General features: G+C 42.0%; 1 protein-coding gene across 1 annotated transcript in view; it reads right to left on the bottom strand.

Moving 5' to 3' along the window:
* The window catches only part of DNAH9 (dynein axonemal heavy chain 9), a 372,401-nt gene that overhangs the window by 178,006 nt on the left and 169,967 nt on the right, over positions 1–24,428 (bottom strand). Inside the window, exons 37-41 of the mRNA XM_031003344.3 lie at positions 23,405–23,578; positions 22,702–22,909; positions 10,815–10,980; positions 8,248–8,350; positions 7,454–7,693 (exon numbers count right to left, since the gene is read on the bottom strand). Coding sequence (XP_030859204.3) covers positions 7,454–7,693; positions 8,248–8,350; positions 10,815–10,980; positions 22,702–22,909; positions 23,405–23,578 — 891 coding nt within the window. The remainder of the gene's footprint in view (positions 1–7,453; positions 7,694–8,247; positions 8,351–10,814; positions 10,981–22,701; positions 22,910–23,404; positions 23,579–24,428) is intronic.

Raw genomic sequence — 24,428 nt, 5'->3', positions numbered from 1 at the left:
TCTCACTTTTTGTCACCCAGACTGGAGTGCAGTGGTGCAATCTCGGCTCGCGGCAGCCTCCACCTCCCGGGTTCAAGCAATTCTCCTGCCTCAGCCTCCTGAACAGTTGGAATTATAGGCACGCACCACCACACCCAACTAATTTTTGTATTTTCAGTAGAGACCAGGTTTCGCCATATTGGCCAGGCTGGTCTTGAACTCCTGGCTTCAAGTGATCTGCCCACCTTGGTCTCCTAAAGTGCTGGATTACAGGCAAGAGCCACCTCACTCGTTGTCAAATTATTATTTTTTCTTTATACAGGTTTGCTTCTTCCGGGTGATGGCAAGTGTCTCAAAGGTAGGAAGTTGACAGACTTTATTTAGGTTGTGGTTTATTTTTATAATTGTATTATTAGTACTTAGTAAGTGATAAGTCTAAAGGTAATTTCTCAACAGAAACAATAAAAGAAGCCTTCAAAGTGCTGAAAGAAAATAGCAACCAACCTAGAAATCCAAGCCACCCCTAAAATTTTTTAAAAATAAGAAATATATTTTTGGTCAAGTTAAAATTGTGAGCTACTTCCCCAACAGATATGAACTAAAGTAAATACTAAAAGGAGTTCTTCAAGCAGAATAAAAATGATCCCAGGTGAAAGAACAGGAATGTACAGGAATAAAGAGCAATGGAAAAGGTAACATATGGGTAACTCTAAAGGAATGCTGACTTACTAAAACACAGATATCAGTGAGTTTTCAAAATACAGAGAATTAAAATAAATGATAGCACAAAAATCAATGAGAGGTAAATTGTCCCAAGATCCTTGCATTGTATGGCAATTAATAAATATGCTAATTTATAAAAGACAAAAAGATAAAATGATGCTTTTGGTAACCATTAGATGAATAGCAAAAGGATGTATACTATGCTAAAAGAGGGAGAACAACTATAAAAACATATGATTAGTTTGATAGAATACAAGAAGTGAGAAGAAAGGAGGTAGAATAGATAGAATATATTAAAAAGAGCATAAGTAGATTTAATCATAAATATATTATTATATAAAATAACATAGATGAGCTAAACATTGTAATTAAAAGGCAATGTTGTCAGGTGGGACTTTAAAGAGCCCAACCGTATGCTGCTTATGGGAGATATACCTTAAATATAAGAATATGGAAAAGCTGAGTGCAAGAAAATGAAAACATGTCATAAAAATATTGACTAAAGATATGGAATAGTCATACATACTACTGTCATACAAAATTGACTTTAAAGCAAACATCGTTTTTAGAGATAAAGAAGTGCACTTAATAAGAAAAAGATCAGTCTGCTAGGAAGATATACTAATTCTAAATCTGTATGTACCTAATAAATAACACAGTTTCAAAATATATAAAGTGAATATGACAAATAAAAGCAAAAATAAACGTACCCACAATCACAGTGAAATATCTTAACATCTCTCTCAGGGACTGAAGGAACAAGCAGACAAATAAATCTAGAAATTTTAGGAATTTTTTAAACAACATGATTTACAAGGTTGCTTCAACTGGAATGTTGATAAAACTATACCCAATATCTGCAGAATGCATTAAAAAAAACCCTGCACATCGATTATATCTTGGGACATAGAGCAGTCTCAACAAATTTCAAAGGAATAAATCCATATAGAGTGTCTTCTGACAACAGTGGAATTAAAGTAGGCATCAATAAGAGAAAGATAACTAGATAATCTCTAAATGTTTGAAAATAAAGCAATACACTTCTAAATATTCTGTGAGTCAAAGAAGAAATCATAGTGGAAATTAAATATTATCAACTGAATGATAATAAAAATACAGCATATAAAAGCTTGCATGATGTAGCTAATGGTGTGATTAGAGATAAATTTATATAGTCTTAAAATGAATGTTTTAGATGAGACAAAGGATGACAACTAATGATATAAGTAGCCATGCCAAGAAGTTAGAAATAGAACAAACTAACCCCAAACCCAAGGTAAGTAGGAATAAAAATTATAAAGCAAAGAGAAAATATTAATAATATATAAAACAGATATCAAATTAAGACAGTAAGAAAGTCAAATGCATAATGCAGGTATACCCTTCAGGTTTTTTGACTAGCACAATTGCTAACTCCCTAGCAAGGATGATAGAAGAGAAAAAAAGAGAAAAGACACGCTTAATACCCAACATAAGGAAGAGGACATAATGTCAGATACAGCACATATTTAAAAGATAATTTGAGAATATTACAATTTTATGCCAATAAATTAGCAACTATTGATAACAAGGATGTCTTAACATGACTGACACATGAAGAAATAGACAATCTGAATAGTCTTATACATATTAAAGAATTTGAATTTATAATTTAAAACCTCTACCAAACAAACCTCCAGGTGGTTTCACCAGCAAATTCTTCCAACATTTAAGGAAAGCACAATACAATGTTTTACTAAATCTTTTAGAGAACAGAAAAAGAGGAAACACTTCTCAAAGTATTTTATGAGGACTTTATAACCTTAGAATATTAGAGAAAGATTACAAGACAATCTTATGAATATAGATTCAAAAATTATATTAAAAATGATCAAATGAAACCTAGGAAAATATTAAAAAAAGAACATGTAACAACCAAGATGAGTTGATTCCAGGAATGGTTGATTTAATGTTTGAAAATAATCAATTAATTTATCATATTACCAGAATAGGAGAGAAAAAATTTATATAATTAAACAGATGGCAGAAAAATCATTTGTTAAGTTTCAACACATATTCATAATTAAAACTCTTAGCAAACTATACACAGAAAAATATTTCCTTAATCAGGTAAAAGGTACCCAGAAAAACCAGTAGAGAACATCATATTTAATGGCAAACTATTAAAAGTGTTTCCCTGTAAAATTAGGACTGTGTCAAAATGCTACTCTCATTGCTTCTCTCCAACATTGTACTTGAGTTGTAGCCAGCACAATAAGACAAGAAAAAGAAATAAAAAAATTTAAGGATTGAAAAGAAAGAAACATAACTGTTACTCTTTAAGTCAAAAAGTAACAATTATTAAAAATAGAGATACACATATAATACTGAACAAAGATACAAAGTGATATTGGCTATACTATTTATATAAACTTCAAAAATAGGTCAAAATAATTTATGATGTTAGAAGTTTAGACAATATGTAGGGCTGGCAAGAGGAGGAAAGCAGGAAAGCATGAATGGAAGGTGCAAAGGAGACCATCAGGGATATATTGAGAATGTTTTCTTTCTTGATCTGAGTGGTGATTACATAGGTGAGATCCCTTTGTGATAATTAACCAAGTTGTATGCTTGTGGCTTTTGTGTATTTCTACTTGTATGTTACACTTTGATAAAAGTTTATTAAAAGCAAAAAGAAATTCCATTAGGTCTCCTTGGCTCCACCCAGATGTTTATTGCAGCCTCTGTCTCCTTCTTAGCTCTCCTAGGTACCTGCCATATATGAAATGCAGAGGACAAGAAAAAGCAACAACCAGGAGTCCAGACCTTTAGAATTTTGTGTTTTACAGTGAGGCAAGCTATCAGTTGAAGTTTATAAATCTTGTTATCGCCAAATAGTCAGGGTGGTTGACAATTAAGACTGAGTAAATGTGAGCATGTCATATGCCAACTCTGCACCATCTTAAGATAATTATGTGTTGCACTGAGATGGGAATGGTTAGTGATTTCTGCTACTCAGAGCATGTATTGGTCCGTTTTCATGCTGCTGATAAAGACATACCTGAGACTGGGAGGAAAAGGGGTTTCATTGGACTTACAGTTCCACATGACTGGGGAGGCCTCAGAATCATGGTGGGAGGCAAAAGGCACTTCTTACATGGTGGTGGCAAGAGAAAATGAGAAAGATGCAAAAGCAGAAACCCCTGATAAAATCATCAGATCTCGTGAGACTTACTCACTACCACAAGAACAGTATGGGAAAAACTGCCCCCATGATTCCAATTATCTCTCACTGGTCCCTCCCACAACATGTGGGAATTATGGGAGTATAATTCAAGATGAGATTTGGGTGGGGACACAGAGCCAAACCATATGAGAGCACTATCAAATTCTGTTCTGATCTGAACAGAGCGAGGGGAGTACAGAGAAGTTCTGAATTACTGAGCCTGGGATCAAGCCAGATAAAGGAAAACAACAGTGTTCTCTGGGCAGTGCCTGTCTCCTAGTAGACATTAAACCACCCTCTATACCCTTCAATCAGGCCTTTGGTCAGACTCAAGGAGGAAGGGAGTGTTAAATCAAGTTTAGCTTAAAGCTGCCTCCTGACGTATTTTAAGTTTGGCCTAAAAGTTGCTCTGTATATTGTGACCTGTAATCTAAATGGAGGTGTAAATTGACTGTAACCTACTCTTGTGCCAATCACTGAGTTTCACCCAATCACAGGTGGCCAGCTGTTAAAACTGGTGTTCAAATAAGGCAAACACCAAGCTATAGACATTAAACCACCCCATCTCAGTGCAACATATAACTATCTAAGATGGTGCAGAGTTGGTGTGTGACATGCTCGATCAGGCCTTTGGTTAGACACTCAGGGAGGAAAGGAGTGTTAAATCAGGTTTAGCCTAAAGCTGCCTCCTGATGTGCTTTAAGTATGGCCTAAAAGTTGCTCTGTACATTGTGAACTATGACTTAAAAGGAGGTGTAAATTGACTGTAACTACTCTTGTGCCAATCACTGAGTTTTGCCCAATTGCAGGTGGCCAGCTGTTAAAACTGTGTTTAAATAAGGCAAACACCAAGCTGTAACCAATCCAGCTGTTTCTGTGTCTCACTTCTGTTTTCTGTACATCACTTTCACTTTCCTGTCCAGAAATCTTTTTCCACCACGTGGCTTTGCTGGAGTCTCTCTGAGCCTACTCTGGCCCGGTGGGCTACCCAATTCGGATTCGTGAATTGTTCTTTGATCAGTTAAACACTGTTAAACTTAATTTAGCTAAGGTTTTTCTTTTCACAGCAGGTAGGAGGAGACTGTGGTCAAGCTATGAGCCTGAAACTCTCGTTAGAGTAGGAGAGTGAGGGGACCACGTAGCAGAAGGGAGGCAGCACTCCAGGGGTGTTGCATTCTCCACACGTGGGGCAGCTGACAGCTGGCAGGCTGCAAAGAGGCCTGGCTGGGATGCAGACCTCAGGGGGTTTCCACTCAGGCTAACTGAATCAGTCAGAGAAACAGGCCAGGGGAACAATCTCCACTCCCATGTCTCTGCTGTCTGGTTCCTCCTTGATATTGCATCAGTGACCACTACCACAAGGTGTACTCTTTCCTCCGGAAGCCTTTTGTCACCCTGAATTACCTCCACAGCAGGGCTGAACATTCTAGCTGTTCTATCAATGCTGCTGCTTACCATTATGCGATCATGCAGTCACGCTCAAGAGACTGATTTGTCTGTGGTTCGGTTTTGTCATCTCTAAATTGAAAATAATCAGTATTTTACCTTCTAGGGTTGTTGTGAGGATTAAGTGCATTCATAGATGTAAAAGGCTTAGCACTGTGCTCAGTAAGTGTTAGCTATTATTACAGACTAAAGTCTAACTGTTAAGTAGGACCCACTCTGGTCTCAAGTTACCTTTCCAACCTCATCTCTCCTTTCCATATCACTCGTCGTTCCCACTGGGCTAAACTTGCTATTCCACGAGAATTTTATTTTTAACCTCCCTGACCATTCATGCTGTCAATGACTAGCTAGTAACTTCTCTGAGCCTCTGTTAAATTGGGATAACAATGTCTATCCCGAAGGGTTGTCGTGAGTATTACATTTCAGGTTGTACAGGGGACAAGACCACTGTTCCAGGCAGAAGCTAAGGTTGGGTTGCTTCTGATAAATGGAGCATAATTGATGCTTCTCCCTTCAGTTCTGTCACTTAGGAGCAGTGTAGATTTGATCAAACAATGTTAACTTCTTTTTTTTTCATTTGAAAAATCCACCTAGTAACACCCCCACTTCATAGAGCTGTAGTAATATTTAAGAGAAAGATTGTGTGGTGAAAAAGTCTTTCTCAATGAATGCTCATAAAATGGGAGCTAGTTGTGGGTAAGCTGCTGTCCAGTCCTGAGGCCTGCAGAGATGCAGGCTTTATAGGCCCAGAGCTGAGTCTCTCTTGCTGCCTTAACCATCACATGCTTATTTTCCTTATTGGAAATTCAGATGAGGACAGAAAGGTGTGGTGGAAAGTTGTCCAGGCCAGGAACCCAAAGACCTAGATTCCAGTTCCTTTACTGGCTTCCTTGTGCTCCTTGGCAAATATATGTGATCTATGTGGGTCTCTGTTTGTTTTTAATTTTTAAAATGAGCTAATGTTTGGGAGCTACATCTGATTCAGGAGTGGTATCCTGAACTAGCCTGGATGTGTTCTCAGAGACTTATCATTCTGAGGGGTTCATTGATTCCACCTTCAGGTGGAGCTTTCCTGGTCCATAGCTCTTGAGTCTCTGAACCAGGGTTTAGTAGGTTTCTGCTTCTTACAATCAGGAGTTCTGGCTGGAACAACCTGGCCCTATGTCGTCAGGGTCTGGAGCTTTGATGGTTTGGCTCAAAGTCCTACCTGCATAATTGCTCTGGGAAATTAATTACATGTGCTCTCATTGGAAGGTGGTGTCACTGCCTGATCACTTCGACACTTCTTTATGGGTGTGGCCTCTGCTTGGTGTGAAAGGCATCATTCCCTCAATAATAACTCAGTATTATCTTGGGGGAAGGTCTCTCTGCAAATGAGTTTCTGCAGATTCTTGTCCAGAATAGGAGAGTTGTAGACTTGGCTACATGAGGATACTACATCTGACCAGACAGAAGAAAGGGTCTGGGTTTGCTAGATGGCCTTCTGGAGACTTTGATGGTGATGAGCCAAGCAATTGGAAGCAATGGGCAGAGATATGCCATCACTATTCAGATAAGCAGTTGGAAAGATCTGAAACAGCTTTAGTCTAGAAATGAACCTGGGAATTTTAGGACTGAGACCCTCTTAGAGGCTGGCAGATGGCATCTTAGGAGTATGACAATGTGGTTTTTTGAGGAAGCAGAGTATCTTGCACAGTTTGGGGCACATTCTTTTTCATCCCAAGATCAATAGGTGTACCAATGGGAGATCCAAAATAGTTCTTTCTTTCTTTTGGGCCATTTTTCTTCCCAGGCATACTGGACTCATTATATAACACTATCTCCAAGGTGTTGAGCCTTCTGCAGCCCCCAGGGAACCAACTCAGAGATGCATGCTGCTTACTGAGAAATAATTTAACTGGCAAAGGAAACTCTATTTTATTGAGGGCCTTCCTCATGGAGCCCATGGCACTGTGTGTACCTGCTTATGTTCATGATTACATATGAACAGTGGCTTTGCCTGTGCCTATGAGCTGGGCATTAACTACTTATTTTTATGAAGAATCGGAGCATCTCGATAATCACTAAGCCCCTAGGGTGTCTCGGAGCCAATGAACTCACCTGGAAAATGTTGGCAAAATCTCTGAGGTTGAAGATGTAGTGGAATTTGATTCCTGTGGGTAGGAAGGTGGTAGCAATTTTCTGGTGGAAGGCGAGGGCCAGATTGATCAGTGGGGGGATGGATTTCTGCAGAGACGCCGGGAAGTTTCCGAGCTTCAGATGCTGAGTGAGGATGATGCTGTAGATAGAGGACAGGGCATCTGCCCCCGGGAAGGAGAGGACAAACACGCTGAAGTGACGCTGTACAGGAAACAAAGGCATGAGCTCAACATCCATTACCATGGAGTAGAAATCACCGGTTCTGAATTTGGAGATAATAACAGAAAATTCTTATACAGCCTTCAAATCTATATTTTGGACCCATCTCTCACACTATGCCCAAGTTTAGGTTGAACCTAAAATGACTAGGGGAATAACAGGCAAAGCACCTTCAGTTAAAGATGGCAGCCTGGGGCAGTAGGAAGAGAACTAAACTTGGACTCAGAGAATCTGAGTCCAAATCTGAATTTGATACTGAGAATCCATATGGCCCTGGGAAAGTCATTCATCTCTCTGAAGCTCCCTCATCTGAAGAAAGAGGGATCAAATCAGATGAAATCTATGACCCCTTCCAATCTTGAGACTCTAAGTCTAGGAGTTTCTCTTTTCCCCTAGAGATGCAATTTGGCATTCTATCTGATTTACCATTCTGAGAGGCTGCATGGGGAAAAAGGCCAATTATTATACTTATAATCAAGGGGCATCAGCTCTAGTAAGATAGGATTAGGACCCAGGTCCCATGGCTCCTCCTGTACCTGAAGCCGGGGGTTGATGGTGAAGCTGCCTGCCGTGGGGTTCATACAGGAAACGTACTGTACATTTGTGATCTCCTTTAGGGACAGCTTGCTCCGATCGTACCTGGAACAGTCAGAAGCTCTAGGTGAAAGGTGTCTGAGGACTGAGGCAGGTGAGTGCTTTGTCAAGGTGAGGTAGGATGTGCCCTACTGTTCATGTGTTTGGGTGATAAAAAAGTCTAGATCCACTGGCAGGGATTGAGAAGAGATAAGAGCATAAGACAGATTCCCAAGGTACCTCAATATCTAAGGAAATAGCATAGGAAGACGAGACAGCAGGATGGACAAAAAGATAGGAGAAAAATCAGGGGTATGTGCCATACCAAAAGGCAAAGGAAGCCAGTATTCTCAAAAGAAGAGAGTGGTCAACCACATCAAGGGCTGCAGAGAGAATAACAAAGGTAGTGACTTCAGCAGGGGTGTCTAAGGGAGAGAATGCAGTCATGGGTTCTTAGCTTCCGTCTCTGGTTGGGCCAGTAATGCCCCTTCCTCATCCCTCTTTTCCACTTATCACTAGAGACAGAAACTAAAAACCATGGTTTCAGGCTGCTAAAAGCCTAAAACAAAACAAACCAGAACAACAACAACAACAAAATAAGGCAGCTGGACAAGTTTGCAAAGGATTTCTTGGATTTTGCAATAATGATGCAGATAGTAGTTTAGCAAGCACAGTGGAGGGAACAGATATCAAATAATAGTGGATTGAGGAGTGAGTGGGAGATAAGAGAGTGGGGACAGAACAGTAATTAGAAAGTAATTTTTTAACCCAATAGAATAAATTTATGCAACTTTATTTTTAATTTATTCTTTTTTTGAGACGGAGTCTCGCTCTGTCACCCAGGCCGGAGTGCAATGGCAGATCTCGGCTCACTGCAACCTCTACCTTCTGGGTTCAAGCCATTCTCCTGCCTCAGCCTCCTAAGTAGCTGGGACTACAGGCATGTGCCCCCACATCCAGCTAATTTTTATATTTTTAGTAGAGACAGGGTTTCACCATGTTGGCCAGGCTGATCTCAAACTCCTGGGCTCAAGTGATTCGCCCACCTTGGCCTCCCAAAGTGCTGGGATTACAAGCATAAGCCACTGCACGCAGCCTGTTTATGCAAGTTTAAATGATGTGAAGCAGGTAATGAGGAGATGGGGACCGATCGATGAGTGGGAGACGGTAGAATGAAGAGGCTGGTGGAAGGTTTGGCCTTAGGTAAGATGTTAACAGGAGGGTGGAGGAGAGATGCATGGGGACACGGGTGAGTTGTATAGATGTGGAAGCAAGAAATGGAGGCGGCATCTGTGTTCTCTGAGAAGGCAAGGTCATCAGCTGAGGTGTGGTGGGAAGATCAAAGAGAGGGAAGATGGAATGAAATAGACATTTCTGAGAGTGGACATACTAAGGCCATAGGGTAGAATTTCCAGGAAGCTTCTACTTCCCATTTAAGGTTTGTGACCATGGATCTAAAATAAAACTAGTTAGCTTGACTCTAATTATTGTCCATGAAATTAAGCTGCTCAGATGTCAGTGTGGAGATTGCAAACAGTTCCATAGTTCAAGCATCCAGTAAAGATTTTGGGAAGGAAGGGAAGGCAACTCAAGTTGCCATCTTAACTATCATTCTTCTCTCTGAATTCTCTCTTCTCACTCTTTCTCAGCAGCAGATTCAGTATGCGGTAGAAAGGTGAGTCAAAGTTGTCTCAAATCAGTGACTTGCTTTTTTTTTTTTTTTCCTAGTAAGTTCAGACTTTTGCCATTAAAAATTATGCTGTCGCAAGAGATACTATCCAGCCCTCTGAGCTGCTCTGAAGGCACTGAGGCTGGAAGGTCTGCAGACACGGTGCATGGTACCGGGTGTTTGGTAGTTTTTTTTTTTTTTTGAGATGGAGTCTCGCTCTGTTGCCCAGGCTGGAGTGCAGTGGTATGATCTTGGCTCACTGCAACCTCCGCCTCCCAGGTTGAAGCGATTCTCCTGCCTCAGCCTCCCGAGTAGCTGGGACTACAGGCGCCTGCCATCACGCCTGGCTAATTTTTGTAAGTTTTCAGTACAGACGGGGTTTCACCATGTTGGCCAGGCTGGTCTTGAACTCCTGACCTTGTGATCCACCCGCCTTAGCCTCCCAAAGTGCTGGGATTACAGGCATGAGCCACTGCGCCTGGCGTGTGTTAGGTGTTATCATTGAAGCACATGCCCAGTGCTGTGGGGCCATGGTGCAGGGGAAGTGGTTAATTCTGCTTCGGGCACATGAAAAAGGCAACTTCGGAGATGAGTCTTGAAGCAAAAAGTAGGTTTTTTTTCCTTAGATGAGAGCTCAGTGTCTTCTCTGGCTAAACGTTTCATGTGAATATTAGTGCCCCTGTTTGAAGGAACCACTCTGGGAAATAGAGAATTGAATGAGAAATGTGGTTTACCACAAAGATTCCCATCTGGCACCAGAGCTATGCTGAGGTTTGCCGTTCAGGCAGAATAAAGACTGGCCTTCAGCCCTGCCTTAGACTCTGCTCCCTTGGGCCAGTCCCTCTACATGGGCGCTCTTACCAGTGGCCATAGTCCAGATGCTGCCGGATGATGGTGTGGGGCTGCACCGTCCCGTAGGCATCCACCTCAGGCATGTTCATGTCATCAATGAAATAGATGAGCTTCTTGGTCCCTGGAGGGCCATAGTTTCTGCCAGCCTTCTTTTCCAGAGGCTTCTCCAGGACAGCTGGGGAGAGAGCCAGTCGGTGAGGGAAGGCGGCTCAAATCTCAGATGCCAGTACTGAGACAGCAAAGATGTCAAGGAGAAGCAATGGTGCTGCCTTCATGTGTGCAAAAAACAGCAACGCGAAAGACAACAATAATAACAGCTACTGCTGCTCCCAACAGGCATTCTACAGGACCAGAAAGTGAAACTGAAATTACTAGGCAGTAATGGGGACTGAACACCTCACCACGTGCACTGTGCTAAGTTTTTAGACATCTTAATTATCTCATTTAATCCTTATAACTGTGAGATTAGTATTATCCCATTTTACAGATGAGGAAACCGAGGCTCAAAAGAACTCAGCAACTTTACTGGCTGGATACAAACCACAGTGGTTAAAACTCAAAAGACCATGCTTCTTCTGTCATACTTGTGGTCCCCAGTTTTCTTTGTTTACATACTAAAAATGGAAAATATATTTACAGTCCCAAGGCCAGGTACTCTATTCCAAGGAAGCTTATGAATAGTTGAATCCTGGGTAGAGTTGCCCTCTCTACCAAAGGCAGCAAAAATGCATAAAGGCTGCCGCTTCCCTTCCAGGGCTGGGTAGATGCCCTTTCCTCTCCGAGGCTGTAAGAGAGGCCTCAGTGGATGTTTTGCTAACAGTGTTCCCAGAGAGTTCATCTCATGGGATTTTCCTTGGTGGGATGTAGAAAAAACAGCCTCAGAGAATTTCCCAGATGCTTCCAGTGTCATGAATGGTGCCCTCCCCTGCTCTCAGGTTTCCTGGCTATCTGAGCACCTTGGTGCCTTTCTGGAGACAGAGTGCAGAAACTCTTTTCTGGAGTGGTTTCTTCAATTATCAAGCCAAAGGAAGGATCTAACAGCAGTTTTCCAGCATGACAGGACTTGTTTAGAACAAACTTAAGTAATAGGGTGGAGATATCTGTACTTTTTCCAGTAAAGCAATGAAATATTTATGAATTGCAAGAACCAACACTTCCTGTTACAGCTGGAAGCTCTAAGAACCATCTGATTTCTTCTCTTGAAAAACAAGTTTGTAAACAAGGAGAAAGTGTCAATAGACATATGAAGGTGACAGATAGAAAGACAAGTTCCTTCAAGAAGCTCGAATATTCTAATTTTCTGGTCCTGAGTTAAATTAAGTGTTTCAAATATGAATTAAATTTAAATTTAATTAGCATCCAATTAACATACACTATCAACCAATTAATCACACAACACCTTCTTCCCCCCTAAAGATATAACAACTATATGTGAGATCTGTCAAAATGAAATATAATTAATGGGTTGACAAGGACATGCTTTTGAGAACAGTTCTTCTAATAGGAAATTCTCTCCTTAGAAAGACTTGTTTCTCCTCCTCCCAAGGCAATGATATTCAAATCAACCCCTAGAATTAAGCAGACCCTGTAATTTGGGTTGATTAAGCTCTTTATGCTTTAAAAGGATCGTTGAGGAGAAAACCATGTCAGTTAGCAAGAAGTGGCCGTGGAGCGCACGGGATTATCTCAGGCAGATGATCCTAAATTCTCCAGAGAAAGAAAGGGTCCACCAGGAAAGACAGGCACATTGTTGATCCCTTCTTAGCCATGCTGTGCTCCATGTCACACCTAGGATGGAATTACAGTGAGCTACTCTGTTTCCAAGTAGAATTGGAGGAGAAGAAGAGGGTTTGAGTTTCAGGAAAAGTGTTGATGTTGAAGGAGCTGAACGAATGAGACATGTAAAGAAATGTGACCCTCTCACCACACTTCTGGGTTCTGACTGTTCTCAACAAGCCTGGAAACTCAAGCCCACACCTGGAGCCCAGGCCCAAGGTTGTTTGTACATTCTGGCTGAATTTCTCCTTAAGACCCGTATGGAACAGCTTGGGGTTCAGTCTTTGGCCATACAGACCCGTGTCAGCTGCTGCGCCAGGGTGAATGGCCATTCTCTGGATACTATTGCACTGCCATCTTATACTTGAAGGGCAATTTAATTTTCTTCTTTTTTTTGGAGATGGAGTTTCACTCTTGTTGCCCAGGCTGGAGTGCAGTGGCGCAACCTCGGCTTACTGCAACCTCTGCCTCCCGGGTTCAAGCAATTCTCCTGCCTCAGCCTCCCAAGTAGCTGGGATTACAGGCATGCAACACCACACCTGGCTAATTTTGTGTTTTTAGTAGAGATGGGGTTTCTCCATGTTGCTTAGGCTGGTCTCGAATTCCTGACCTCAGGTGATCCGCCCACCTCAGCCTCCCAAAGTGCTGGGATTACAGGCACGAACCACTGCGCCCGGCCTGCAATTTAATTTTCAAAGTGGCTTCCCATTTGTTATCTCTTTTCGCCATCTCCACTGCTGCCTTCCTTGTCCATCTGCTCTCACCTGGTAACTACACATCTTCCCAAATGGTAAGATGTGTAGCTTTTGCCCTAGACTCCCTACACCATATTCTCAAAACAGCAGACAAGAATACCCTTGTAAAATGTACATTGGATCACGTCCATCCCCTGTTTTATGCCCTCCAGTGGCATCCTGTTTCACTTGGAGCAAAAGCCAGTTTGTTGACTTCCACTAAACTTGCATCTTTGTTTTTCTCTCCTGTTCTCCTCCTCAAGCTCTGCTCCAGGCACCCCGTTTCTCTTTTTTTTCCTTCCCTTTTCTTTTTTCTTTTCTTTTTTTTTTTTTTTTTGAGATGGAGTCTCACTCTGTCGCCCAGGCTGGAATGCAGTGGCACTGTTTTGGCTCACTGCAACCTCCGTCTCCTGGGTTCAAGCAATTCTCCTGCCTTAGCCTCCTGAGTAGTTGTTTCTGATCATGAGTCACTCGCTGACCCAAGGCTTTGCTCTGGCTGTACCCTCTGCCTCGAATCCTCTTCTTCCAAATGCCAGCACAGTTTGCTCCCTCATACCCCAGCAGGTGTTTATTTACCCAGGTGCTATTTTTCCAGTAAGGTCTTCCCTGGTATGCGCCCTAAAGTTCAATGCCCCACCTGCTATCCTCTGCCCCAGCTTCATGTCTCTTTACATCACTTGTTACCTCCTAATATCCTATATCTTTACTTATTATCTTGTGTATTACCCCATCCATCCCCTTCAGTTTCATTATACTATATTTGAACTTTCCACAATTCCAAGTAGAATGTCTTGCTCACTAGATGATGAATCTTTGATGATTTCACTTTGATTTGTGTCATTAAGTGAAAGGTATTAGGTGGGAGAGAGCTGTCTTTCTGTAATAATTGTAAGCACAATGCCCTTTGAGATTGGACATTTGATTAGATCTTTTAAGGTTCTGTCCAACCTTGAGGTTTATAATAAACAGGTTACAGAGATTCACTTTACACAAAGTTTCAGACACCTGAGTTTCTATATAATTAGTGTAATTAAGCACTCAAATATTTGTTGAGCTAGTAATGCAAATGGCAAGAGAATTCAGAACTGTGATGAGCTTGATCTTTGGCCTTCTCTCTGTACACTAAAACTATAAGCCCATTGATGCCTTAACCAAGCTCTTTGCTCCTACTTTTCTAAACTATCCTGCTTCTAAACCATCCTGTCTTGTGGGTCTTTATGAATTCTTTTGTTTAAAAAATTATTTATATTTTCAAAAAGAACAAGAAGAGACTTAAAGTCTTTAAAGAGACATAAAACAGACCAATTACAATAAAGACTAAATAGGGATTGCTAAACAATACAGAATGAGAAGAAACTTAATTACACTAGTAATGTAGGATGACATAGTTACTGTAAACACATAAAAATTTATCTCACATTTTCCTTTATGAACAGCTTGCCTGAAAGCTCAGAACTAAATCTGTGTTTAATTACAATAACCATGTCATCTCACTCAGGTTACTGGTACAGAGCCATCTCTTCTTTCCTCTAAAAATTTTGCAGGCACCAAATTCTAGGAGGCATATATCACAGATATTTATAAAACAGATACCAGGCTACAGAATGGTCGTCAACTGAGATTTTACAGAAGGCATAAAAAATAACTTAAAATTATCTTTTATTATAGTAACCCTCAACAAAACCCAAGGGCGGACCATTATGTTGTAATTTAATGAAGGGAATAAAAGCAGTACAGCTAGGTTTGTGGAGTTCAGAGAAACTGCTGGAGTGGAGAATGAACACAGATCTCTGTCTCTCTCAGCTTGAGGTGTCAGTGTTATGAACCTGTGGTTTGTGCATGACTACCCAGTAGTCAATTGAAGGCTGACTTTTTCAATGACTGACGGAAGGGCCTATTATATTGACTATCACAGAAAAAGATATCCATATGCTCTGGATATCAGATGAGTGGAAGCAGAGTTGGCATTCTATTATGAAAATTAAGATGTATGACTTAAAGTCTTATCAAAGTAGAAGGTCTTCATAGTTTCATGAAATAAGACAGCTTTGGTGTTAACTCATAGGATGACTTTGAGGTAAGTCCTTAACACCTCTAAGCTTCATTTAATTAACTTGTAAAAATGGGGACTATCATCAGATCTGTGCTGGACACCATTTCCAACCTCCTTCTCTTTAGGCAGTCTTCAGCTGGGGTGGTCATGTGGCACAGTTTTGAACATGAAGACATAGGCATAAGTTTATAAAGTTCCTGGAGAGTTATCATGTCAGGACATGGGCTCTATCTCCCCCTACCACTTTTTTTTTTTTTTTTGAATGCAGATGTGATGGCTGATACAGCAGCCATTCTGCCACCCTGAAGGAGCAGCCAAGAGAACAGCAAATATCTTAGCATTGATATCACTGTCATTAACCTGATATTAGCAACTGCCCGCCTTCAGAATTCCTGTCTTGTAAAAAACAGAATATTTACGCCACTAACGTCAGATTTTCCACTACTTGCAGTCAAAAGCCATACTGAAATAGTTTCATAGGCTGGGGAGGATTAAATGAACTAAGGTGAAGAAAGCCCTTTGTACAAGGGTTGACCAACTGTAAACGTTAAAGTGTGTGCTATCCACACTGTAAGTCGGAAGCACAGCCCCCACTGGTATCAAGGAGTTCTAAATCCATGTTTAGAGAAATACAATGGAGACTCCAGAACTGGATGTAGTGAAAGAGAGGAGAGATGCAGGTATTATCAGCCAGCTGCCTCCTCTATAAAAGAACATCTGATTGGCCCGGCGCGGTGGCTCACGCCTATAATCCCAGCACTTTGGAAGCCCGAGGCGGGCGGATCATGAGGTCAGGAGATTGAGACCACGGTGAAACCCCATCTCTACTAAAAATACAAAAAATTAGCTGGGCATGGTGGTGGGCGCCTGTAGTCCCAGCTACTTGGGAGGCTGAGGCAGGAGAATGGCGTGAACCCAGGAGGCGGAGCTTGCAGTGAGCCGAGATCACGCCACTGCACTCCAGCCTGGGGGACAGAGCAAGACTCTGTCTCAAAAAAAAAAAAACAAAAACAAAAAACAAAAAACAAAAGACAAAAAAACCCATCTGATTTTGAGAAAAATAGCATCTGATGGATTGGCAGGATGAATGAGCTGCAAAAAGTCCCCCTGGAGACCTCTAGGAATTGACCTACTGGGTGGAGTTACTGTCTATTTGAAAGCTGGAATATTTTTTCCCAAAACATTATTTCTGTTTTAGCATAGCTTGTGTTAAATTTATTTTTCAAGCAAAAAAGGTTTGCTTTTGTTGTTTTTTCGTTTTTGGCAGTTGGGGCTTAGAAATTATTGTTCAATGTAGATTCTTAAATTTGAGAAGTATGTTGTTAATATGATTATAATAACAGCTTCCATTTACAAAGCACTTATTGTATGCTGGGAATCATTTTGAGTGTTTTACATACTTTATCTTACTATTCAAGAATGAAAAGAATGAACCGTTGATTCACTCAACAACATGGATAAATCTCAAAATCATGCTGAGTGAAAGAAGCCAGGCAAAAAGAGAGTGCACATTTTGTGACTCCATTATATAAACTTCTAGAAAATGCAAACTAATTTATAGTGATAGAAAGCAGATCAGTTGTTGTCTGAAACAGGGCAGGTGGGGGGCGTTGGGAGGAAGGGATTACAAAGGAACGTGAGGAAACGTTTGGAGGTGATGGTTATGTTCATTATTTCAATTATGATGATTTCATGATGTATAAATATTTTGAAATGTATCAAATTGTACACCTTAAATATGTACAGTTTATTGTATGTCGATTATAACTCAATATAGTTTTTTTTTTAGAAAAGAAAAAATGTAAAAAGACTATGCTGCCTTTCAGTAGGAGAAAGGATGAGCTGTGATTTATTCACACAATGGAATTCTATGCAGCAGTGAAAATAAATGAAATAGATCTGCATGTATTAAGACAATGATTAAAATAGTAATGATATGGGTTGGCTGTGTCCCCACCCTAATCTCATGTTGAATTGTAGCTCCCATAATCCCTACGTGTCCTACCTGGTGGGAGGTAATTGAATCATGAGGGCGGGTTTCCTGTGCTGGTCTCATGATAGTGAATAAGTCTCATGAGATTTGATGGCTTTATAAACAGCAGTTCCCCCGCACACACGCTCTTGCCTGCCACCATGTGGGATGTGCTTTTGCTCCTCCTTTGCCTTCCACCATGACTGTGAGGCTTCCCCAGTCATATGGAACTGTGTGTCCATTAAACCTCTTTCCTTTATAAATTACCCAGTCTCAGGAATGTCTTTATAGCAGTGTGAGAACAGACTAATGCAAGTAAGTTGCCAAAGAAAGGTATAGTATGGCATATTTAAAGTTTAAGTATGCAACACTATGTATTTTATGGCTACATATTTGTTTCTAAAGTGTAAACTTGGAATGATACACATTGAGTTTAGTACTCTAGTTAATAAGGGGCAGGAAGGAGAAAGGAGTGACAGGGGTGGTGTATTAGCTGTACTTGTTTTTAATTCTATTTTATTTTATTTTGTGGCAGGGATCTCACTCTGTTGCCCAGGCTGGAGAGCAGTGATGTGATCTTGGCTCACTGCAACCTCAACCTCCCAGGTTTAAGCGATTCTCCTGCCTCAGCCTTCTGAGTAGCTGGGACTACAGGCACGCACCACCACGCCTGGCTAATTTTTTTTTGTATTTTTGATAGAGACAGGGTTTCACCATGTTGGCCAGGCTGGTCTCGAACTCCTGACCTCAGGTGATCTGCCCGCCTCAGCCTCCCAAAGTGCTGGGATTACAGGCGTGAGCCTCCACGCCCCACCTATTAGCTGCACTCATAAGGCTAAGTTCCATTTAGCATAATGCTAACACTTTAGCATCTGTTAAATCTGGATAGTGCTACACTGGCATCTGTTATATTGTTTTCTGTACTTTTGTACATGTTTGAAATATTTTATAATTAAACATAAAAGGTTTAAATAATTCTCTATTCCACCCTCAGCACCCAGTCAGTTTCCCTTGCCAGGGACAACTGCTGTCTGTGTTTCTTTTGTGTCCTTCTGGAGATTGTCTAAGTTTTTATATAAGCATAAATTATGTGTATGTGTATATATTATATATATTTTAAAAATCACATAAGTGAGTAAATTTTTATATATTTCTTTTTAAACAAGATACAGTTTGGAGCATGCTATATATACTGTTCTATATCTTCATTTTCTCACTCAACAAAATTTTGGAAATAGTTCCAACTCAGTGCCTACAGAATTTTCTCATTCTTTCCAACATTGCTTAGTATTCTATCATACAGACAATTAGGCTGTTTCTCCCCTTTTACCATTACAGACACATTATAAACATAAATTTGCACATCTGTCTGGGTGTTCTAACTGTCCTTTCAAGCAGACTATGCCACCTCACATCCAACTTTTTCTTAAATACACAGGGTCTCAAGTGCAAATAACGATTAAGACACTGGGCTGCAAAATGAGTTAACGGGTTCATGAAGGAGGTGCAACAGTTTGCCTCTTCATTGAATGATACCAGAGCAGCTGTCTTTTGAGTTTACACATCTCTCTTACATTCAGCTGATTCTCCAAATCCCTGTTTGACACCTGGTTTCTAGCTGTCACTTTTTAAATCGTTGGTAACACCCTTTCTTCTGCCACTTTGTTGCTCTTAAAATGTCTTGGGCTAAGAAGCCCAAATAATCAAGATTGTTTGCACTGTGAATAAGGCAAGAGGAAGGAAGTTCCCATAAGGGAATAAAAGGGAATACAGCATTTTTCAGAGTTAAGGATCTGAGCTTTATTGCATGAATGTTGTGACATATATGCTGCTACTCTGGGCTTTGGCTGACTCCCCAATTCCTGGTTGCCTCTGGACAGGAGAGGTTATGGAACAGTAGCTTTCTCCATCCCTTAGTGTGCAAGGAGGGTTGGCTTCAAGATTTAACGTTACTGAGAGGCCATTAGGGAATTAACAAGAAACAGAAAGTGTTGGGTTTTGGTGAATGCTCAGCTACAGTGAGAGCCAGTTTTCATCTTGGCCCTATTTAATAGCATTTTGAGATTTTTTTGTAGTCACAGCTACTGGGGAGGCTGAGGCAGGAGAATCGCTTGAACCTAGGAGGCAGAGGATACAATGAACCAAGATTACCGCACTGCACTCCAGCCTGGGTGACAGAGCAAGACTCTGTCTCAAGAAAGAAAAAAAGGAATTCTCTGTGTTCTAACAGGAGGGAAGGAGAAAGCCCTCTAGGTGAGAGATCCAGAGTGAGAATGACAGGTCAGGGCAGTGTGAGAAACTCATCTTCTCTTCCTTGGTTCCAAATGTTTACCCTCTATTTAAAGGATATTTTAAAAATATTATAAAACCACTTTAATAGAATTAAATCACTTTTTCTGTTTAATTTTATTAGATCATTAATTTTAATAATTTTAGAATAAATTATTAAATTTATTCTATTTAATAAAATTAAATAGAAAATCGTTTAAATAGAAAATCAATTAAATAGAAAATCATTCCTCTGGAATACTTGAATAGTACTCCTAATGATAATAGTAATAATGTTGAATATTTATTGCAGCTTTGAAAGTATTTTCTTAGCAGGGAAGCAGTATAGCCTAGTGGTTAAGAGCACAGGCTCTGAAGTCAGACTCTCTGGGGTCAAACCTTGGCTCCCCAACTTACTGTGTGTCATAAGGTAGCTTGTTTAACTTCTCTGTGCCTTAGTTTTCTCATGTATAAAATGAAGGTAATACAAATTCTTATTCACAGGGCTGTACAAGATTTAAGAAGTAAAAAAAGAGAAAAGTGTAAAAGTCTAAGTCAGATTCACACTCCTGATAAGTCTTTGATAAATGTCAGTTGTTGTTGTTGCTATTATTATTATTAGTAGTAGTAGTAGTGTAGTTGTAACAGTAGTAAGAATTGAGGTAAATGGGCAGAGCTGGTAATCTGATCAGTTGTTGGACTCAAGGCTTGAAAATAAGGGTACATATTTGAACAAGAAAGAGGAATTCTATGAGGCAGACAGCGAAGTGCTAAGATTTAAATTAGCCAGACAGGTGAAGTCTGCTTAAGGCCACTGCCAGGTGCTGATGTGATGGCTTCGGCCTTGATGGAAGGTTAAGATATGATAATGTTGAGGCCTCATGGAGTAAAGACTAAGCCAGTGGTTTATTGGAGCTGATTATTGAAACCAAGGGAATTGTGCAAGCTGGTTGTTAAACATGACCATTATTAAAAAATAAATTAGGCTGGCTGCAGTGGCTCACACCTGTAATCCCAGCACTTTGGGAGGCCGAGGCAGGTGGATCACCTGAGGTCAGGAGTTCGAGACCAGCCTGGCCAACATGGTGAAACCCTGTCTCTACTAAAAATCCAAAAATTAGCTGGGTGTCTTGGCAGGTGCCTGTAATCCCAGCTATCTGGGAGGCTGAGACAAGAGAATTGCTTGAACCCGGGAGGCAGAGGTTGCAGTGAGCCAAGATCATGCCACTGCACTCCAGCCTGGGTGACAAAGAGTGAAACTCCATCTCAAAAATAAATAAATAAATAGGTATAGATAAACTTAAAATTAAGTAAATTATATTGAAAATCACGGTAATAAATATTCAAAACTCATCACATCTTATTTTATGACATTTACTATCATGTGTATACTGGAGGTTATTTTCATCCATTGTATCTGTAAAGTGGAAATGCTTATAATGGTGTGCTACTGTGTATCTCTTCCTGACTCCTTGTTCACTGACATTGCATTGGTAGCTTACCATTGGCCACGGTGGGAGTATTTACACCATGGAAATTGGCAAACACTACAAACCAGCGTTTGATTTGTTTTGTAGACTTGTGAAAATACAAGGAAAATGTTAACAATACAGATTATACTTAAAAGTATGTCATGCTTGTTGCTGTGACATTGTGAAGAGCACAAAAAATGGAAGAACGATTCCTTCAGTATTTGAATAGAAGATGTTTACATCTTTGACAAACTAGTAAAGTTCTGATGTAAATCTTTGTTGCTTCATTTTGTCTTACTTGTTAATATTCATGTCTGAACTACAGTCAGTTGCTGGATTGGGATTGGCTCAGCAGCGGATGAAGTCTAGAGGTGAGTTTGAAATAGGTGAAGAAGTCTCCACCATTGAAGGGCGGGTGGGGGGAAGCCGGAATCTCTGTCCACATGCTCCAGGCACCTAGCTGCTCTGAGGGGCAGAGAGCAGAGGTGGTGCTCCCCACCATCAGCATTTTGAGTTGGCTAGACCCTAATCCTACAAGAGCTGGCAAAACTTTGCAGAAAGAATTCCCCCAGGGGCATTGGGGAAAGTAGAGTGTTAGCAGAGGCAACATCGCAGGCTGACTCTATGGTTTACACCAGGCAGGGATGGAGGAAAGACTGAGTAAAATGGTCATGGCGGAGCAAGTGGTGGTGCACACGAAGCCTGCTTTGCAAGTCTGCTGGCCTAAGGCCTGGGTGATGTAGCGGATAACGAGAGTGCCAGGTTCACTTTTCACATTATAAGCTACGGCTCCTAACTTATCCAACTGCAAACAGCTCATATCTAGGTGTGGGGAGGCACTGCAGTGTCACCTGGGAAAGCTCAGACCAAGTAACAGAGTGGGACAAGGCTGTCGGTGTTTGGGAAGTAAGAACAGGGTTTCTCCCCAGCCCTGCCTCTCCCCTCATTTTGTTGGAAGAATGGCTTGGAAGCTTCTCCAAAACAAAGCTGTTTTTAGTTAATGTGTTGTTTCCATAAAAAAGGAGACTGTGTCGTAAATGAGTTAAGGGGAGAGAGACTCTGGCAAGGGGAAAACATCACCGGTGGCCCGTGCCTATTTGGGAGCTCTGTGTGTAAACACCAGGGAAAAGCAAGCCCCAGGTGGAGTCAGAAGACCAGATGTGTCATGCCTGCCTCGCCACTTGGTGGTGACTTTGGGCAATCACATCCTTTTACCTGAGCCTCAGTTTCCCCACCCATAACATATGAGAGATGAATTAAATGATCTCTAGAGATACTTTCAGTGCCGGAAGTCTGCAAGTTCTTGCAAATCTCTCCGTGGCTTGTAGCTCTCTTTGTCATCAAGGTGCTGAACTGCTCTGTGTTGAACACCTTGCTGTTGAGGAATTTAACAGACCAGGAAGGAATGTAGAAAGAAAGACCAGAAGCAGTGCTAAGGGGTGCTGGAGGAGCCAGAAAGAGGTGTGTAGGGAGAGGTGAGAAGGGGCGTGTGGGAGGAAGTGCGCAGTGCTGGGGTATGCAGAACTCAAGTCAGGCAGGCACCTGACGCTTGGCTTCAGCTCTGTGTCAGGTGACACGGCCACCCAGATGCCCCCCACCCCAGGTGCCCTGGGCTGCTTACCCTGCAGCATTGCTGACGTGGTGTAGTAGTTGAATGGCACGTTTTTCACCAGGTATGCCTCGGGGTCAAGGCTGGCCAGCTTAGCTCCCACCAGCACCGACTTGCCAGTGCCAGCCGTGCCCACCAGCATGACAGGCCGCTGCCGCGCCATCAGCCGCTCCATGAAGTAGCACACACGGATGGTCTCACTCGTGTGCACCAAGCATGCCTGGAACGGGAGCACAATAAGCCTGCCAAGGGTGGGCTCTAGGGAGAAACAGATGCGCCAGCAGTGTTCCGAAGCATTTCAGAACAGGGGATTCCGTCACGATGGAGCCCCCCAAATAAGCACCGGTCAGGAGTATCTTCCCTGATGTTCACAGTGGGACCATTCTACAGACTCACTCTCTGGGCTCCCCGCAGTTAGGCAGAGAGCTTCCCCGCTCTCCTCTACCACCCGGGCCTCTTTCTCTGTGGCCTCTCTAATGCATTTTAAAATCTTCTGCCCCTGCCATTTCCTCCTCTCTTGAGGAAATGTCCTGGCCTTTAGTAGAATCTGTGACTTCATTACACCTATCATCTCCTCTGCAAAGTCATGGAGCTGGGGATGACTAGTTCCTAGCAAGGACAAATGCTCAGATAGCCATGCGGGGCTGCTACTGGAGCCACTGCAGATCCTTGAGGGCAACTGCACGCACGTCCTCGGCTGCTCAGCTGCACTCACCTGCAAGGGCATCTCGGGGTCAAATTCAAACTGGGGGACGAGCTTGGACCAAGGCTCGAATTTCTTGGTCTCTGGGTCGATGTAATAGTCAAAGATGGTTCCTTGGGAAGGAAACTTGACTGTTTTGAACTCAGTCAGCCACCATTTGCTGAACTCTGCCCGGTAGTCCACAAGCTGCAAAAACAAAGACAGTCAGGGTACAAGGTCCTCCAGAACTCAAGAAGCCCACACAGGAGGCCACGGCATCAGACAGAAGGTCAGGGCAGGACAACGTGCTCCTCCCTGTGTGGGCCTGCCGGCTAGACCAGCTCCTCCAGGAAGGCAGCGCTGCCCCAAGGGTCAACCCTGACCAAGCCGGACTACGCAGGGGGCACGCACAGGCATCCTTGCTTGACCATGCGGCTGAGCCAGCCTGGTCCTGCCATGTCTTACAGCCACTGAAGGGTGGAGAGGGTTGAGGGAGGGAGGTGGAAGAACACGGGGGAGAATCAAGAACTCCTGAAGAGATAGATTGGCCCCATTCTTCGGTGCCTGAGATTCTCTGCAGTTCCCAGGATGGCAGCCTAAGGTTGGAATGGAATGGTGAGTCTTGACACCTGGGGCACAGAGCGCTGCAGTGAGAAGATCCTCAGAAGGGATATGGGTGTCAGCTAGGTAACCACAGGCAAATCCTTCTTTCTATGCCTCAGTCTCCTCATCTGCAAAATGAGGTTTCTGGAAAGATTTCCCAGGTTCTTGCAAGAGCTAAAATCCTAGAATCTAGGAGCAGTCGGGGAGACAGAGCTGTACTGGTTTTTCTGACAGAAGGAATAGGTAGAAGCATATAATTTGCATGCATACCTATTAGATAATGGGCCCCTTACGCATGGGGCTGTATACCCAGTGTACTCAAACCATCTTATTGTGTCCAAACACACACACACACACACACACACACACACACACACACACACACACTCAGACCCAAAACATACCCATTACTACTGGCAACTCTTTGGGAGGGCAAACCCATTCTTTAAACACA

The sequence above is a fragment of the Gorilla gorilla genome, chromosome 19 (genome assembly GCF_029281585.2).
Source record: "Gorilla gorilla gorilla isolate KB3781 chromosome 19, NHGRI_mGorGor1-v2.1_pri, whole genome shotgun sequence".
Taxonomy (NCBI): Eukaryota; Metazoa; Chordata; class Mammalia; order Primates; family Hominidae; genus Gorilla; species Gorilla gorilla.
Note: the sequence above shows the minus strand (reverse complement) of the source record. Positions and strands in the feature narration are given on the sequence as shown.